At 43.2% G+C, this 17,277-nt stretch overlaps 2 protein-coding genes across 2 annotated transcripts in view; one reads left to right on the top strand and one right to left on the bottom strand.

Annotated features, from left to right (window-relative positions):
• LOC139934716 (A disintegrin and metalloproteinase with thrombospondin motifs 16-like) overlaps positions 1-17,277 on the bottom strand; it is a 132,887-nt gene that overhangs the window by 33,524 nt on the left and 82,086 nt on the right. The window contains exons 8-13 of the mRNA XM_071929092.1: positions 15,977-16,082; positions 10,268-10,405; positions 9,915-10,068; positions 9,059-9,367; positions 6,361-6,469; positions 68-198 (exon numbers count right to left, since the gene is read on the bottom strand). Coding sequence (XP_071785193.1) covers positions 68-198; positions 6,361-6,469; positions 9,059-9,367; positions 9,915-10,068; positions 10,268-10,405; positions 15,977-16,082 — 947 coding nt within the window. The remainder of the gene's footprint in view (positions 1-67; positions 199-6,360; positions 6,470-9,058; positions 9,368-9,914; positions 10,069-10,267; positions 10,406-15,976; positions 16,083-17,277) is intronic.
• On the top strand, positions 1,077-5,458 carry LOC139934719 (integrase/recombinase xerD homolog). The gene is made up of 2 exons (XM_071929095.1): positions 1,077-1,338; positions 4,246-5,458. Exons 1-2 carry the CDS (start codon positions 1,077-1,079, stop codon positions 5,235-5,237), a joined length of 1,254 nt encoding a protein of 417 aa, XP_071785196.1. The 3' UTR covers positions 5,238-5,458.

Consider the following 17,277-nt stretch of genomic DNA (forward strand, 5'->3'; position numbering starts at 1 on the left):
AATACGACCCAATTCAATATATGACCCATCAGTCATGTGCATGTATAGTTAAATGCATCACACTTACCTGACAAACACCATTGATACATACATCTGGCCCATTTCGACTGCATTGTGTACCATCATGCACCTTGGAACTTAGCGGAAAATAGAAATCAAACCCATCAGCCATACAATAAAGCTTACAAGCTTCCTTTCCTGCAGAGAACATGTGAAAAGACATATCAAATCAGATTAAAATCACAAAATAATCAAAATTCATACAAATAAATATTGTTTTGGGTCCAATTTCATTGTCATGTTTTGCTTGTACAAGTAAAATGTTTTTCAAGCGGACAAATGGATCACCCACTAATAATGTTTTAGAAAGTGAATTTGTTCATTTTCTCTTGAGTGCCTTAAAGATTGTTAATTTTCTTTTCGTTATTGCACGACAGGTGCAGCACGCTCGTTAGAGCGTGCCATGATTACGTAAGGTTTCCTTTCACATTCTCCCTTAAAACGGGGCGTTTTCAGCTTAGCAATCACTCTCGGTAGAGCAACTTACCTCGCTACACACTCAATCGTCCGTTCTCTATGCTCTAATCTTATAATACCGTACACAACAAATTAGAAGATGAATCCTGAGGCTTCGAATGAAGACATACTTTTGGCAATACAAACCTTGTCAAGCAGTATAGACACCAAAGTGGAGTCTGCAATCAAGAAACAACGGACATCAGCTGAAATTGAGTATGAATTTAAGAGCATCGGAAACAAAGACCAGTTTCGACATACTGAAAAACTCAATGCTCTGGTAGAATCGGCCATTGCATCAATAAAAGTTGGAGACCTTAACTCCGGATTGGGTCTACTTAGTTCAGTTATAGAGCTGAATAAACAACGCCAGAAGCTTATCAAGGTTGCAGATAGATCTACACAAGGCTGGGCAACCGTTAAAGAATACATCACGGACGAGTTGGCAGATGACTCCGGAGACGAAAAAAGACTGAAAAAGGCCGAAAAGTCTGCTGCATCCAAAAAGGCCGAGCTCAAGAAATCTAAGGTGAAGCCCACTCGTCCTTCCCAGTTCAGCCATGGAGCCTCATCTCGTGCTCCTTATTCTTTTCGTCCTTTCGCCCCCAGTCATTTCAGCAGCCCATACCGACCAGAGAGTCGCACCTGCTTCCAGTGCGGCATTACTGGACACGTCCGGACCAGTTGCCCTTCCCTACGTGCACTACGACAACCACGAAGACTGCAAACTCCAGCCACCGGACTCTCAGACACATCCGGCCATTAGAAACTGGGAATCGGCTGAAGGCGATTTACCCGGTCACATGCCCACAGGCGTAAAAGGTAAACTTAAACCTTGTATTTCATTCTGGAGAAATGTTCTCAAAGCAAGCCCCTTTGTATTAGATGTTATAGAAACAGGTTATAAGATTCCGTTTTATTTAGAACCACCACCCATTGTTTTGAAAAACAATAAGTCCAGCCTAAACCACGCCCAGTTTGTTGAGACCGCCATTTCCGAATTGATCACAAAAAGATGCATTGTAGAATTAGACTCGCCGCCATATTGCTGTAACCCTTTAACCGTTGCAGAAGGTAAAAAGCTGCGCTTGGTTTTAGATTTGCGGCATCCGAACCATTTCATTTGGAAATCAAAGTTCAAGTACGAAGACCTCGCCCATATCGCTCCAGCACTTGACAGTAACCAGGTGTATTTTTCTTTCGACCTTGAATCTGGATATCACCACGTAGAAATATTTCCGCCACATCAAAAATACTTGGGTTTTTCCTGGCATCATTGCGATAACCATGTTAGATATTACATGTTTACTGCCCTTCCATTTGGATTAAGCAGCGCATGCCACCTTTTTACTAAGCTAACAAGGCCGCTAGTGTATTTTTGGCGCTCTCAGGGTATTATTTCTTTCATGTACATTGACGACGGTCTTATAATTTCATCAGACCATGCTTCAGCGCAAAGTAGCAAAAATATAGTGCGAAATACCATCAACAATAGCGGCTTTGTTCCTAGTAAAACAAAATGCATATGGGAACCCACCGAAGAAATACAATACTTGGGTCTCATCATTGATTCCAGGAATTTGCTGTTTCGCATACCACAGAAGAAACTGTACAAACTTCTGTCAACGATCTCTGCAATTTTTACGGCACACAAAGCCAACAATTGTGTACCAGTTAAACAGCTGGCATGTTTCACGGGTCAAGTGATCTCGATGTCCCTAGCATTGGGCCCCATTGCTAGATTAATGACTCGTGACTCATATAGATCAATCGAATCAAGTGATTCCTGGAATCAATCGATAAAGTTACGCAACGACACTGTAGCTGAACTCGAATTCTGGGCCCAAAACATCGTTTCTCTTAACGGCTTTTCCATCAGACTCAGGCTTGTCCCATCTATGACCATTTATTCAGATGCCAGTGATGTAGGTTACGGCGGATATGTTGAAAACCAACCAAATCTCAAGATTCAAGGAAACTGGTCACAATCAGAAAAACGTAAAAGCTCAACTTGGCGCGAACTAGCAGCGGTCCTTAACTTACTCTTAGAACTTCAACACGTGGTTTCCCACAAAACTATCAAATGGTGTACTGACAATTCAAACGTGCCAAAGATAATCACGCGTGGTAGTGTCAAACCCGATCTACATAACATTGCATTGTCAATATATACTTTGTCTAAGAAACACGATTTCATCCTAATTCCTGAGTGGTTACCTAGAAATGAGAACAAACTCGCTGATAAGATAAGCAAATTTAAAGATTTTGATGATTGGGCAATTGATTCTGTGTCATTCAATCTCATAGACAATCTTTGGGGACCCCACTCAATAGATCGCTTTGCCTCACCTCACAACGCAAAACTCCCCAGGTTCAACGCTAGATTTTGGTGCAAAGCGGTATGCGGCGTAGATGCCTTTTGCCAAAGCTGGACATCTGAAAACAACTATTTCTGTCCCCCCGTGTCCCTTATTATACAAGTCATTAAACGCATTGTTGCGGTCAAAGCAACAGGCACTCTAGTAATCCCAAAATGGACAACATCAGCATTTTGGCCCTTCGTCTGCCCAGACGGCATACACCTAGACTATTCAATTGTAGATTGGAAAGTATTGCAAACGTCATTCAGCCCTTCATCATTGGGTAAGAGCACAGTTTTCCGAAATAATCCCAATTTTTCATGCTTAGCTTTGAGATACGATTTTTCACAATCGTTCAGATCTTCGAACATGGGGTTTTGTCTTTCTCCTCTCGGCATCTGCCCTGAATGTGCCGTTCACGCATAAAAAACTTATATTTTCTTATAAACAGTCGGTCAAAAATTGTTGACGAAGCGACGATTGCGTATGATTGAAAGATATGATTGTATATAACAATGCAGTTGATTGCAATTGGGCTAATTGTAGCCGATGCCGATTTGTGTGCATCACCGTAATGGATGGTTTTTTATAACCAGTATGGGAATCACCTTCGATTTTTCCTCAGATGATATTATTGCATGCATGCCTTTTTGCTTTACCCTTTCTTTGGCGTTCTCTAAATACTATGCGAGGCGAGCAGCTCCGCCATTACAATGTTCACCAAAACATTACGTTTGTGTTGTTTTTCTTTGTCTATTCTTTAACTTTACATGAGGTAAATTTAGAAAAGAAAATAATTTTCTAACGTAAGAATGGAGTAAGAAAGTTAATTTTCTTTTCGTTATTGCACGACAGGTGCAGCACGCTCGTTAGAGCGTGCCATGATTACGTAAGGTTTCCTTTCACATTCTCCCTTAAAACGGGGCGTTTTCAGCTTAGCAATCACTCTCGGTAGAGCAACTTACCTCGCTTCCCACCGCAACCCGCCCTATCAAAAAAAAAAAAAAAAAAAAAAAAAAAATGCTCGGAGAAAGGATAGCGCGACCTACGTCCAACATCCTGGTCGCGTCCACGGTTCCTCCACAAGTTGGGGGTTTTACGTGGCCACTGAGCGCTGATAACTCAGCCTGGTGTTGGACGCCGAGCTTTTGTTGCACGTTTTTCAGTAGCAACACCAAATTAAGTGCATATTACACGCACTTGCTTCTATATATTCTGAAACGACAGATAATTTTCCTTATCTCTGAATTTTTGCAGACCGGCTAATTTAGCCATGAATTAGCAATTATTGCATATACATATATATAGCTTTTAGGCTATGGTACGGAGCACAACTTTTGCTGCTCTCTTTTTACTTTGTCTGTTTCAGATAGATGGTTGGCACTCTCTCATTCAGCAACTGACCCGGAACTAAAGCAACTTGCCCTTGGAGCCCTACCAAAACTATTAATGTCATCAAGAGCACACTCAACAACGATAAAATACAGCAATAGTTGGAAACGATGGGAATCATGGGCTTCATCCAAGACCGGCGTCAAATCATTTCCCGTCAACCCAACAGATTTCACCCTATATTTGTCTTCATTTTATTCATCCGGTCATAAAACGGCAGCAGATTCTGCAGCAGCTGCTGTTGCCTGGGCACATAGCTTGGCTGGATTACCGTCACCTACAAACGATCCATTGGTCAAAACAACCATACAAGGCTACAAGAGACTCACAGCCTCTACCCCAAATCGGAAGGAACCGGTAACACCTGAAATCATGGCAAAACTTTATAATGCTCACGGTCAACCTAGTGCAGCATTAGGCGATTTACGCATCCTATTCGTATGCTTTGTCTGTTACGCAGGTTTCCTTCGTTTCAACGACATCAGTAATGTAAGACGAACGGACTGTAGTATACTCAGTGACAGTCTCGTCATACATTTATGCAAGTCAAAAACTGATCAATACCGCCAGGGCAATAATATAACAATTGCAAGAACATTTCAGCCAACCTGTCCAGTTGTAATCACAGAACGATATTTCCAAGCAATGGGCGATCCTGACACTTCTCCTCTACCGGTACTTCGCAGAATGACACGTTCCAAAACCGGTCTCGTTCCTACTACTCATGGGTTAAGCTACACCAGAACCAGAGAGATTGTACTAGAAGCCCTCCGACCATTCGTTCCAGATATTCACAAGTTCGGACTCCATAGCCTGAGGTCAGGCGGTGCATCCGCAGCTTCAAAGGCCCTACTCCCATCTCACTTAATATCCATGCACGGAAGATGGAAAACCGAAAAGGCCAGAAATGCATACATAAAAACTGATCCGCAAACACGTTTGCTCCCCTCATCTGTACTTGGAATTTGAAATTGATTTTAATGAGATTATGTGAATAATTGGCTAGTTAAGCCGACGAGAATAATGATGAAATTTAAATTAAATGAGTTGAATTAAGTATGTGAATGTCATGAATAAATACTATGCGAGGCGAGCAGCTCCGCCATTACAATGTTCACCAAAACATTACGTTTGTGTTGTTTTTCTTTGTCTATTCTTTAACTTTACATGAGGTAAATTTAGAAAAGAAAATAATTTTCTAACGTAAGAATGGAGTAAGAAATAAAACTTTACTTCTTGTTCTAAATGTTATTAGTTTTCGAACAAAATGTGACACTTATAGGTTCCTCAAGAACGACAGTCACCTCCTGATGAATGACCATTTATCCTGACAATTATCTATTATGTGTGCAAGTGTAGGTTTGTATGGCCTACTCCTCCAGGGACATTATTAAATAGGGACAATAGGTCCTCACTAGTTAGTTCTTTGTTTTCATGGGTCCCATAACCACCCTGCCTGTTACTTCTCAAAGCGCCCACAACCGCCCTGCCTGTTACTCCTCACCCACCCACAACCGCCGTGCCCGTTAATGCTCAAACTGCCCACAACCGCCGTGCCCGTTACTGCTCAAACTGCCCACAACCGCCCTGGCCTGTTACTGCTCAAACCACCCACAACCACCTAGTCTTGGTGCAAGACGTCCCTGTTTTGTATTTCCACAAATTTCCGCCGCCCATAGAGGGCGCTATCACTCCATCAACGTGGGTGATAGCGGTTGGTGGAGTGATAGCCTGTTACTCCTCACCCACCCACAACCACCCTGCCTGTTACTCCTCACCCACCCACAACCGCCCTGCCTGTTCCTCCTCAAACCACCCACAACCACCCTGCCTGTTACTCCTCACCCACCCACAACCGCCCTGCCTGTTCCTCCTCGAACCACCCACAACCACCCTGCCTGTTACTCCTCACCCACCCACAACCACCCTGCCTGTTACTCCTCACCCAACCACAACCACCCTGCCTATTACTCTTCAAACCACCCACAACCGCCCTGCCTGTTGCTGTATAAGATAGCGACATACAGTTTAAAGTACCCCAGTTGGGTTAAACTAGGCAATATCCAAATGCTGGTTCTGTATCTGCACATACTTTCTGTGTGTACGTATGGTTGCCATTCATAGTAGAAACCTCTGAATGGTCGGCTGTTATAAGAAGCACACTGCTTCGCACGAAAGTCCACTGCATCGGTCGAACACTCCTATAAAACATAACATAATATAATGTGTTAATACGCCTCTCTAGGCTTGGAACGTGTTTATTAATCCTTTAGTAACTGCATTTCCTAAAATCGCTCGGCCATTTACAAACAACAAAAACGCTCCAACCCTTCCTTGGATGGACGTTTCATATGCTAGCAGGTCTTCACACCAACAAGCCGTCAAAAGAATGTGATCAGAAATTAGCCTATAGTGGTAGCTGGTAGTTATAAAAATGGTAGTTGTAATCGTTCAATATTATAAGATCCATACTAAATTGAGCAGAGGATTAAAGTTCACAAGTCAATCAATAATTGTCCCTTTACTTTAAAAAGCTGTGAGACTTCTAAGTATTGTCGTGTATTTTTGAATATTTAGCATTTTGAACTGTAACCTACAATGAGAAGTGGGGTGCATGCTGATTTTTTTTTTTTTTTTATGCAAGTCGCCAGACACAAAAGGCCCGACGGCATTTTAAGGTGTGGGGTACAATTATTTTTTTCCAGAGGCCATTGCCACCTACCTATAGGGCTGAAACAGGGTAACCCCTTTTACACTCCATACGGATGTAGGCTTAGTTGGGGTCCAGCAATCAAGCCCTGGGAGGGGGGGTGTCCTGGGGGCCAAGCCCCTGGATGTTCTGAGCTTTTTGCCATTTTGGGGGTAAAAGTCAAGCTTCCATGTGCTTAAATATAGAAAAAAACTACAAACATTTTCTGCATATTTCTGTAATGTCAACGGTCTTATTGTAATTCCACAAATCTCTAGTGTCTGGAACCTTGAGGATGAATCTAGGGAATAAAGAGTTTGGGGCTCATGGGAGTTTCAAGAAAAATACAATCAGCGATCTTTTGGCTTATTTGACAAGTAGTAGATGTCACAAGAGGGCGATATTTTTTAAAATTATGTTCTTGTTCCCTACATGCCCTATGTCATCCAGCAGAGCTGGCAATCCCTGGAACATGTATCAAGTAGGTTATGTTAGATATTCAACGAGCGACGGGCGTTATTCTCCAATCCGTTGGGTGGGAGTTTGTTTTCTATATAATGATAAAACACACCTCTTGCTTGTTCTGTGTTCTGGTTGACATAATTCAGGACTAGTGTACGTCAATTCCCCCTCGGGCCTGTAAGTGACCAGAAGAGGGACCCATTTTTCTCGGTCTTCAGTCTCGGGAAATAGGTCCCTCTTCTGGTCACTCAAAGTCCCTCGGGAGAATAGACGTGTACTAGTGACCTTACTGCCAGTCAATATGTGTATAATAATAATATATGCGACTTATATAACGCCTAATATAAAGTTATCCCTAAGATAGATATTGGCAGTTTCTTAAGATTTGTGAAATGATGTCATGATGACATAATCACATGATTTGTTATAATTTTTTCAACTTTGCAACTTCAAGTCAAAAATTGTTAGCTCAACATAATGTTACAATAATACATTGTATAACTTCAATTATTTTATCAGATATGCTGGATTGATCATCACCTGCTTTGATAACAAAAAGATTTCCAACTTCAATTGAGAAATTTGAAAATGTTATTAACGAAACAGCTATGCATTTGTGCACAAATGCAATCATGTCTAGTTAATTTTGTAAGTAGTGGAAACACAACCAATAACTGTGATTCATATTCAGTGTTTCTTTGTTTGGATGTACATAGTGTAAATAAAATTAAGTTCCTTCACTTGGTCACAAAACAAGGGGTCATAGATTTATTGTGTATGACTGCCAAGTAGCAAGGCAAGGACCCTTTGCGTGTGAATCTGCAGGGGACTCGGGTTGTGACAGTACTATAACTTTTACTAATTATCTTAGTGTTTTCTTTTTTGTTTTGTTTTATTATTTAAATTCCCCAAATGCCCCCCCCCCCCCTGGCTCCATGCCTGAACTAAACTTCTATACTACATTACTACTTGTAATAATTGGGTCTCAGATTCCATCACTACAATAACCTATCATTCTGAAAAGTTTGTGTATACTCAGCGCCTTGAGTACCTTGTTTGGTAGATACGTGCGCTATATAAGACTTCGATATTATATTATTATTGTGGTTTTCTTTAAACACTATTGCTAAACTGCATATGTGTTATATATTTGGTTTGCGGTAACACCCTGTGTGTATGTACATGTACTTGCCAGGTAGAGTTTGTTCTTTAAAGAACTGTCTTGCTTTATTCTACTGTCGCGGAGTAGATAATAGGGGGTTCGGGAGACTTCTCAGTTCTGAAAAGAACTGTCCAGCTTTTAACTACATGTATTACGAGGGCAGATGGTATAGAAAATAGACTTGGAATACTACTTATACTAGGATCGTAATTAACTGTACTGCCGCAGAGTCAGTTCTGAATTGGTCTCAACGTTTCAACTAGCCTGCTCTAGTCATTGTCAGGAGACTGAAAAATGAGAGAAGAGTGGGCTTATTTATAGGGGTTCAGTGGATCCACTGCAAGACAGTTCTCTAAGAACAAACTCTAACTGGCAAGTAGATACACACATGGTGTTACCACAAACCAAATATATATTGATACCTCACCATGCAATGCCTCAAATCCTATACACATGTTTGTTAGTAAATCGTCCTACCTGTATGTTACACATTCTGTAGATATGACTTGATCCCTCACAGTATTTGCCACCATGCTCAGGTGCAGGATTATCACAAGCTCTTTGCTTATACTGTATCCCTCCACCACATGTTCTGGAACAGCTTGAATAGTCTGCATACTGTGACCAGCTTCCATCTACAGGCTCAGGTCCTCTTTGATGCCTATTTATACATTCTCCGCGTATACACCATTGTTCATTACCACATGGTGTACCATCAGCTGCTGGTAGGAATTTAGTTTCACATCTTCTTTCATCACGGTGACACCATATAGACTGGCATAAAGACTGGCAAATAACAAGATAAATTTGTCATCTTAAAAACAGAAAAGAGATCATACATACGTACATGTATAGGTCATGATATTTCACTGGTGGCAAGTTTGAAAAATAACATGGTGTTTCAGCTTCTTACACTTACACCTATTGTTAGGTGATTGGGTTGCAGCCTCATAACACCTCTTGTTTGCTTTGGGGTTGTTGTTATTGTTTTGGTTGTTGGGTTGTGGTTGTTTTTGGGGAGGGGTAAGGTTTCTTCTTTATTTTCCTTGTCAACTTTTCTCCAGACAATTCCTTTAAAATTAAACTGTACCTTAGAGTGAAGACACCTTCACGCTAAATTTCTTGTATGTGCAAAACACTGTGTATGGTAAATCAAAAGAATAAGTTGAAACTTACTTGGTTGTTTGCGAGTAAACTGGCCTAACTCAAATTGATTACTCTGGCCAGTATAAAGCAATCCTTGACCTTACTTTGTTGATGTTGAATGAAATTAAATATATCTTGCTTTTTAAAAGAATATTCAATAGAGTTGAAAATGTGTAATAAAACTTACCTTTCCAAAGTTGAACGAACAGAGCCTAGCCCGAGGTCCAAACTGCCACTGGCACTGTTTATCAGCATCATACAGCTCCCCAGGGAGCTTACTTGGAAACTGATACTTGGTAATACCTTTAGGCTCATCCTCAGTGCAGCTGGCTCGACTGGAACTAAAAAACATCCCTGACCAATTATTGTCTTCATAACAACCAACATACTTTTCAATACCAATTGATTTCTGAAAAAATCGAGTCCCACTTTATTTAAGAAATTACTTTGATTTATTTGGTTGAGCGGCCTTCATTAAAAGTAAAATCCAGAATTAAATATGACATATTTGGTCGTGGTACTAAACATCCTGTTACTAACCTGAGGAAGTCAGAAATATACTCCTGACTGCAAGATGACCACACAAAACGTCCATTGTTACCAGACAATGTAGGTGACATGACATGACCACTGGATTTCTTACACTCATTACCATCTCCATCATGGACCATGCCAAAGCTGTTTATAACGAGAATAAATGTAAATAAAGAACTATGAACCACTGTTCACTAAAGAGAAATGTATACTGTACATACAAGGCTGTCTCTTTTATTTTCAAGCTGGTAGTCAATATCGGGTGATAGATGAGAGTGTCAAAAAATCATTTCATCTAAGTATGCAGTTCAACACTTTGGCGCACATTTTTAAGGCATGCATTTTTTTATTAGCCAACGTTTTTGTGGAACATAATGGCACAATTGAAAACCACAGATTTGTCTGCGACGCAAAAACATTGCCATTCGTGGATAGGCAGGTAACCTTTATGAACTGGGAATATGCTATAGGAGGAAACTTTTCACTTTTTATACGGACTTAGAATTTTGCTGTATTATTTGATGTATTTTCTGTTGCAACCTCTCTGAGCTGTTTTCTCTTTCAAATAGTCTATTTCAACATGACAAGAGAGGCTCTTATAACAAATCTCAATTTGCAGTTTATTAACTAGTAATAAATAATTTCCTACTTATATGATAAACATTTAAACTACACTGTCAAATATGCTACCCTACCACCATTAACCTGCTACTTCTAGCAACACTACCCTACCAATGCTACCCTGTCACTTCTACCACCGATACCCTGGCACTTCTACCGACGCTAGCCTTCAATTGCTACACTGCCACTTCTACAACGGCTAACCTACCACCGCAATCCTGTTACTTTTAACATGCTACCCTACCATCGCTACCCTACCACTGTTACCCTGCTACTTCTAGCAACACTACCCTACCAATGTTACCCTGTCACTTCTACCACCGATACCCTGGCACTTCTATCACCGCTACCCTTCCATTGCTACCCTGCCACTTCTACAACGGCTAACCTACACCACCGCAGCCCTGTTACTTCTACCATGCTACCCTACCACCGCTACCCTACCACTGTTACCCTGCTACTTCTACCAACACTACCCTACCAATGCTACCCTGTCACTTCTACCACCGATACCCTGGCACTTCTACCGACGCTAGCCTTCAATTGCTACACTGCCACTTCTACAACGGCTAACCTACCACCGCAATCCTGTTACTTTTAACATGCTACCCTACCATCGCTACCCTACCACTGTTACCCTGCTACTTCTAGCAACACTACCCTACCAATGTTACCCTGTCACTTCTACCACCGATACCCTGGCACTTCTATCACCGCTACCCTTCCATTGCTACCCTGCCACTTCTACAACGGCTAACCTACACCACCGCAGCCCTGTTACTTCTACCATGCTACCCTACCACCGCTACCCTACCACTGTTACCCTGCTACTTCTACCAACACTACCCTACCAATGTTACCCTGTCACTTCTACCACCGATACCCTGGCACTTCTATCACCGCTACCCTTCCATTGCTACCCTGCCACTTCTACAACGGCTAACCTACACCACCGCAACCCTGTTACTTCTACCATGCTACCCTACCACCGCTACCCTACCACTAAGACCCTGCTACTTCTAGCAACACCACCCTACCAATGCTACCCTGTCACTTCTACCACCGATACCCTGGCACTTTTATCACCGCTACCCTTCCATTGCTACCCTGCCACTTCTACAACGGCTAACCTACACCACCGCAACCCTGTTACTTCTACCATGCTACCCTACCACCGCTACCCTACCACTGTTACCCTGCTACTTCTAGCAACACTACCCTACCAATGCTACCCTGTCGCTTCTACCACCGATACCCTGTCACTTCTACCATCACTACCTTTCCACTGCTACCCTACCACTTCTACAACGGCTAACCTACACCACCGCAACCCTGTTACTTCTACCATGCTACCCTAAAACCGCTACCCTACCACTGTTACCCTGCTACTTCTAGCAACACTACCCTACCAATGCTACCCTGTCACTTCTACCACCGATACCCTGTCACTTCAACCATCACTACCCTTCCACTGCTACCCTACCACTTCTACAACGGCTAACCTACCACCGCAACCTTGTTACTTCTACCATGCTACCCTACCATCGCTACCCTACCACTGTTACCCTGCTACTTCTAGCAACACTACCCTACCAATGTTACCCTGTCACTTCTACCACCGATACCCTGTCACTTCTACCATCACTACCTTTCCACTGCTACCCTACCACTTCTACAACGGCTAACCTACACCACCGCAACCCTGTTACTTCTACCATGCTACCCTAAAACCGCTACCCTACCACTGTTACCCTGCTACTTCTAGCAACACTACCCTACCAATGCTACCCTGTCACTTCTACCACCGATACCCTGGCACTTTTATCACCGCTTCCCTTCCATTGCTACCCTGCCACTTCTACAACGGCTTACCTACACCACCGCAACCCTGTTACTTCTACCATGCTACCCTACCACCGCTACCCTACCACTAAGACCCTGCTACTTCTAGCAACACCACCCTACAAATGCTACCCTGTCACTTCTACCACCGATACCCTGGCACTTTTATCACCGCTACCCTTCCATTGCTACCCTGCCACTTCTACAACGGCTAACCTACACCACCGCAACCCTGTTACTTCTACCATGCTACCCTACCACCGCTACCCTACCACTGTTACCCTGCTACTTCTAGCAACACTACCCTACCAATGCTACCCTGTCGCTTCTACCACCGATACCCTGTCACTTCTACCATCACTACCTTTCCACTGCTACCCTACCACTTCTACAACGGCTAACCTACACCACCGCAACCCTGTTACTTCTACCATGCTACCCTAAAACCGCTACCCTACCACTGTTACCCTGCTACTTCTAGCAACACTACCCTACCAATGCAACCCTGTCACTTCTACCACCGCTACCCTGTCACTTCTACCATCACTACCCTTCCACTGCTACCCTTCCACTTCTACAACGGCTAACCTACACCACCGCAACCCTGTTACTTCTACCATGCTACCCTACCATCGCTACCCTACCACTGTTACCCTGCTACTTCTAGCAACACTACCCTACCAATGTTACCCTGTCACTTCTACCACCGATACCCTGTCACTTCTACCATCACTACCTTTCCACTGCTACCCTACCACTTCTACAACGGCTAACCTACACCACCGCAACCCTGTTACTTCTACCATGCTACCCTAAAACCGCTACCCTACCACTGTTACCCTGCTACTTCTAGCAACACTACCCTACCAATGTTACCCTGTCACTTCTACCACCGATACCCTGGCACTTTTATCACCGCTACCCTTCCATTGCTACCCTGCCACTTCTACAACGGCTAACCTACACCACCGCAACCCTGTTACTTCTACCATGCTACCCTACCACCGCTACCCTACCACTAAGACCCTGCTACTTCTAGCAACACCACCCTACCAATGCTACCCTGTCACTTCTACCACCGATACCCTGGCACTTTTATCACCGCTACCCTTCCATTGCTACCCTGCCACTTCTACAACGGCTAACCTACACCACCGCAACCCTGTTACTTCTACCATGCTACCCTACCCTGCTACCCTACCACTGTTACCCTGCTACTTCTAGCAACACTACCCTACCAATGCTACCCTGTCGCTTCTACCACCAATACCCTGTCACTTCTACCATCACTACCTTTCCACTGCTACCCTACCACTTCTACAACGGCTAACCTACACCACCGCAACCCTGTTACTTCTACCATGCTACCCTAAAACCGCTACCCTACCACTGTTACCCTGCTACTTCTAGCAACACTACCCTACCAATGCTACCCTGTCACTTCTACCACCGCTACCCTTCCATTGCTACACTGCCACTTCTACAACGACTAACCTACCAGCACAACCCGTTACTTCTACCATGCTACCCTACCACCGCTACCCTACCACCGTAACCCTGCTACTTCTAGCAACACTACTATACCAATGGTAACCTGTCACTTTTACCACCACTACCCTAGCACTTCTACCACCGCTACACTTCCATTACCCTACCACTTCTACAACGGCTAACCTACACCACCGCAACCCTGTTACTTCTACCATGCTACCCTACCCTGCTACCCTACCACTGTTACCCTGCTACTTCTAGCAACACTACCCTACCAATGCTACCCTGTCGCTTCTACCACCAATACCCTGTCACTTCTACCATCACTACCTTTCCACTGCTACCCTACCACTTCTACAACGGCTAACCTACACCACCGCAACCCTGTTACTTCTACCATGCTACCCTAAAACCGCTACCCTACCACTGTTACCCTGCTACTTCTAGCAACACTACCCTACCAATGCTACCCTGTCACTTCTACCACCGCTACCCTTCCATTGCTACACTGCCACTTCTACAACGACTAACCTACCAGCACAACCCGTTACTTCTACCATGCTACCCTACCACCGCTACCCTACCACCGTAACCCTGCTACTTCTAGCAACACTACTATACCAATGGTAACCTGTCACTTTTACCACCACTACCCTAGCACTTCTACCACCGCTACACTTCCATTGCTCCCCTGCCACTTCTACCATAATACCCTACCCCCGCAATCATGTTACTTCTACCATGCTACTCTACCACCGCAACCTTGCTACTTCTAGCAACACTACTATACCAATGCTACCCTGTCACTTCTACCACCGTTACCCTTCCATTGCTATCCTGCCACTTCTACAACGGCTAACGTACCACCGCAACCCTGTTACTTCTACCATGCTACCCTACCACCGCTACCCTGCCACAATTACCCTGCTACTTTTTCCCACACTACCCGACCAATGCTACCCTGGCACTTCTACAACGGCTAACATACCGCCGCAACCCTGTTACTTCTACAATGCTACCCTATCACCATTACCCTGCCACCATTACCCTGCTACTTCTTCCCACACTACCTGACCATTGCTACATGTACCCTGCCACTTCTACAACGGCTAACATACCACCGCAACCCTGTTACTTCTACCATGCTACCCTACCACCATTACCCTGCTACTTCTTCCAACACTACCCTACCAATGCAACCCTGGCACTTCTACCACCCCTACCCTACCACTTTTACCCTGGTAGTACTACTACCATCAATGACCGCCAATGCTACCCTGCCAACATTACCCTGCCACCACTAATCTGCCTCCACTTAAACAATGCCTCCACTGACCTGCCAAAGCTACCCTGCTGCCACTCCTGACATGTACCCCTACTAACCTGCCTGCACTGACCTGCCAACGCTACCCTGCCACAACTACCACACCAACACTACCCTACCACCACTGCTTTCCAAAGCTACCCTGCATCTTAACAAAGAATGTAGTGTTGTTAAAATTAGCTTGCTTAATAAATCTCAATATCAAGGTTTGGGGGGAAAAAATGAAAAACTGGCAGCAGCAGACATAATGGTCCTTTGGAGTTTACAGCCTGTGCCGCAAAATATGTAGCGCAATCAAGGTTAATCAATCACAAGAACCAACTCTGCCCTCATAGGTACCCATTTATCCCTAGGTGGAGAGAAGCAATTATAGTGAAATGTTTTGCTCAAGGATGGTTAAATATACAGAAGGAGTATCATTGAAATGTCTACCTTACCTATGACCTGATTCATGAGCTACTGTAAAGGCAAGACCAAGGCCTGTATCTTCATTAATAGTACAGCTTCGATACTTGCTACACATGCCACCAATAGGAGCAAATCCTGACAAACAGAAATGAGATAAAAGCTTCATTAGGCATTAACCACACAGTCAGATATTGATGATAGAACAATAGAGATGTGGGACTAAAACAGTTTTTGTTTATACATTACATGTACTTTTCACTCATTCCATGGTTTCAGCAATTTCTTTGGTCATTTTTACAGATGGTAGATAAACATGTCACAGCCCAATTTATTGACATTCCAGTGCTATTGACGTAACATAAGTTTAATGTGCATTTCTTGCTCTATGAGTAAGGTCTGTGTCTGAACGGGTATAATGTTAGGATTGTTTTAATCAATAATAATAATGACACAATTGTAGTTCGCCATATCAATCTTAAAGGGAAGGTACACGTTTTGGCCTAATCGGTCAACGAAGTCGCGAGAAAATGATGTAAGAAAAAAAACCTTGTTGGACGAATTTGTGTGCTTTCAGAAGAAAAGACTATAATTCTTTTATTATTTTAGTGAGAAATCACCTCTTTCTCAAAAACTACATAACTTCAGAGGGAGTCGTTTCCCACAATGTTTGATACAAACAACAGCTCTCCAATTCTCATTACCAAATCAGTTTTTAAGTTCCTATTTGTTTTGAGTAACTATCAAACGTGTACCTTCCCTTTAAGGGATGTTCAAGGCGCAGAGAAGCAAAGACAACTAGACATTAGGTGCTTGTGAACAAACACAAAGCTGTTTCATGTTCTTTTGATTGGGTTATGAGCTAAAATGACCAAGGAGTCTATAACTTTAAAAAAGATTGAAAATCGGCTGTGTAGTTCTTGCGATATGGTCCCACTTCTGGTTGACCCAGACGAAGAGTTCAACTTGGGGTGACGGTTTTTCAAAGTTTATTTTTAATGCCTTAGGAGTCTATAACTGAAAAAAAAATTAGAAAATCGGTTGTGTAGTTCTTAAGACATGGTCCCACTTCCGGTTGACCCAGAAGAAGAGGTCAAGTGGGGGGGTCAAGGTTTTTCAAAATTTATTTTTAACGCCTATAAAGGAGTCTAAAACTGAAAAAGATTGAAAATGATTGTGTAGTTCTTGAGATATTGTCCCACTTCCGGTTGACATGAAAGTAAAGGTCAACATGGGGTCACGCCTACCAATGCCAATGGCCAATGTCAAAGGAGTCATAACTGAAACAAAACTGAAAATCTGGAGATATAGTCCCACTTCTGGTTGACCTCAA

The sequence above is a fragment of the Asterias amurensis genome, chromosome 3, assembly GCF_032118995.1.
Source record: "Asterias amurensis chromosome 3, ASM3211899v1".
NCBI lineage: Eukaryota > Metazoa > Echinodermata > Asteroidea > Forcipulatida > Asteriidae > Asterias > Asterias amurensis.